Below are 2,746 nucleotides of genomic sequence, written 5' to 3' on the forward strand. Positions count from 1 at the left end.
CTCTCTCTCTCTCTCTCTCTCTCTCTCTCCCCCCGCCCCACCGCCCCCCCTTCCTTTATTGGACCATGGTGTTTTCACTATAGTAGAACCATCCATCATCCTGACTGGTGTGGACTGTGTAGCTCAGGTGTGTGTGGGTGTGATTGCGGGGGTATATTCGCGGTGCTCGAGGTGTCGAGGGTGATGCAAGCTTGCATGCGGCCAAGTCCAGCAGGTCATTACAGCTTCCAGAGGGGGAGTGTGGAATTTGTTAGAAACATTAATCTCCTCTTGTTACCTATTTTCTGGCTTGCTATCGCTATCGTAACCCCCCCCCCCCCCCTCTCTCTCTCTCTCTTACACACACACACACACACACACATACACACTCTCCCTCTCTCAGCCCTCCTCTAGCTTCTCATTATTACATTGGAGACACACGAAAGGATTATGGGGCCAATTTACAGCAGATTTGTGGATCCAGGTGATGATGAGTGGGGAAATTCTGCTTTGGGTCCAATGAACAGATGTTTCTAATGTTTCCAGTCATTTGAGAGCAATACAGCAGTAAAACTTAGGAGTAAAGTAAAGTAAAGCATTAAGGATTTGCTTAATAAAAGTACTGATGATGTGTTACAGCATTTCTGTCCAGCGTTTATGGAAAACAAGTTTGTTCAAAAAGTGTTCCAGTTCAGTTCCACTTTGTAGTCTACGACCCTGACAGGCAGCCTGAGCTCATACGGCCGTGACTGAAGCTGACTGCTGTCTCACTGGCAGACACAAAGAAGACGTGACGGCTCAAATGCCCAAACCTTCACCTCAGACACGGATATTAGGCTTAGTCGTCTGCACCTATTTGTTGGAAGAGTGAGGCCTTGGCAGAGGTATTATTAACAACATCACTCATAAGGAACCCAACAAGGATTGAAGGATTTTTCTCATTGACAGAATTGAAGCCATCTTAACAGCAGCGTCTAAAAATAGACTTAAGCCAAACATGCGTAGAATAGCTGGCTGCCGTTTCCGTGGCAGCACCCTGCCAACACAGCTGGAGCTTCTTAGCGTTTCCTCACTGAATGTTCAGCATCAAAGTGCGCTTGCTTACACCTACAGCTTTAGACAGCGACTATTTCATACAGTATATCTGCTAATGACTGGCCTTCAGTGCAGAAAGCTCCTATAGGATCCGTTTGTGTTTCATTTCCAGTCTGGATTAAAGGAAATTAGAAATGAAATCTACATGGAAGAGAGAGGGAAAGTGGGAAATGTAGCAGCAGCTTTCTTTGACTTGGCTCTCTAATGCGTTTACTGGTGTTTAGAGTTGAGATATTCATGGCTGTCATGAGCCAATCAGCTTGTTTGCTTGTTTCCAGCCATGTTCTGATGTCACTGTCAAATCTTTCTCTTTCCATCCAGACACATTTGCCAGTAAAGTGGCGGCCATCCAGGACCAGTACGCCGACGCTTCCATCGGCAACGTCACCGGCTCCAATGCCGTCAATGTCTTCCTGGGCATTGGTGTGGCGTGGACCATCGCCGCTGTCGCCTGGCGCTCCGAGGGCAAACCCTTCAAAGTGGATCCTGGAAACCTGGCCTTCACCGTCTCCTTGTTTACCGTGGGGGCTGTGTTGTGTGTGCTCACGCTGCTTTACCGGCGGCGGCCCACGGTGGCCGGCGGCGAGCTGGGCGGGCCGCGGACTTGCAAGCTTCTGACGGTGATGATGTTTGTCTCGCTGTGGCTGGTCTACATCCTGCTGGCCTCGCTGGAGGCCTACTGCCATATAACGGTGTTCTAAACCGAGAGGAGGGGAGAGGGAGAGAGACCTACTGCCATAAAAGAGAGAGAGAGAGAGAGAGAGGGGAGCATGGTGCAGAGGAACAGAGAGGAGCAGAGAGGAGGGGAGGGAGGTTGGACAGATAAGATTGATGTCGCTTATATAGAATCTGCCAGAAGCTGCTCTTATCTTTAAATTTGACATTTTGAATCCAAAGTTTTAGTGTCTCACCCAGATTGATATCACTGTTCAGGTGAAGAGCCTCTCCATCAATATTTAAGCCATTGTGGAACTCAATGTTTCATGTTTCAATGGAAATCGCTGCCAAACGGGAGAGAGAGAGAGAGAGAGAGAGAGAGAGAGAGAGAGAGAGAAAGAGAAAGAGAGAGAGAGGGAGGAAGGGGAGGGAAGAGGAAGGCTAAAAGATGAACGGGGAGAGAAGATTGAAAAGTTTAGCAAAGAGAGAAAAGTAAAGTGTGTGTTTGTTATCTGTATGAGTGAGAACAGAGCAAGAGATTGCAAATGAAGGAAGAAACATTCCTCCCTCCCTCTCTCTCTCTCTCTCTCTCTCTCTCTCTCTCTCTCTCTCTCTCTCTCTCTCTCTCTCTCTCACTCTCGCTCCCTTAGTCTGACGTTGTCTTGGACCCTCCCCTCATATCCATGGTAACTCCAACATGTAATTGAATCAGTGACTTAACACCCACTCCTACATCTACACACACACACACACACACACACACACACACACACACACACACACACACACGCACACACACACACACGCACACACGCACGCACGCACGCACGCACGCACGCACGCACGCACGCACGCACACACACGCACTCACACACACACCATGGAGCCCTCAAGTGAATCGCGATCAGAGGACGGCTGACTGTGGAACAAAACATTACCAAGCCGCGCTCTCTCTCCTGTAACTTTCTGTTCCTCCTCTCGTCCCTCGTTTCCTCAATACACTGTGCAAAATAAA

General features: G+C 48.8%; 1 protein-coding gene across 1 annotated transcript in view; it reads left to right on the top strand.

Annotated features, from left to right (window-relative positions):
* Nucleotides 1-2,746, top strand: part of LOC142990163 (sodium/calcium exchanger 1-like) — a gene marked incomplete at its 5' end in the record, with an annotated part of 7,095 nt that extends 4,349 nt beyond the window's left edge. Inside the window, one exon of the mRNA XM_076139902.1 lies at nucleotides 1,396-2,746. Coding sequence (XP_075996017.1) covers nucleotides 1,396-1,775 — 380 coding nt within the window. The remainder of the gene's footprint in view (nucleotides 1-1,395) is intronic.

Source organism: Genypterus blacodes, unplaced genomic scaffold, assembly GCF_046128005.1.
Source record: "Genypterus blacodes isolate CSIRO-AG114 ecotype Tasmania unplaced genomic scaffold, CSIRO-AGI_Gbla_v1 ptg000480l_1, whole genome shotgun sequence".
In the NCBI taxonomy this organism is placed as follows: Eukaryota; Metazoa; Chordata; class Actinopteri; order Ophidiiformes; family Ophidiidae; genus Genypterus; species Genypterus blacodes.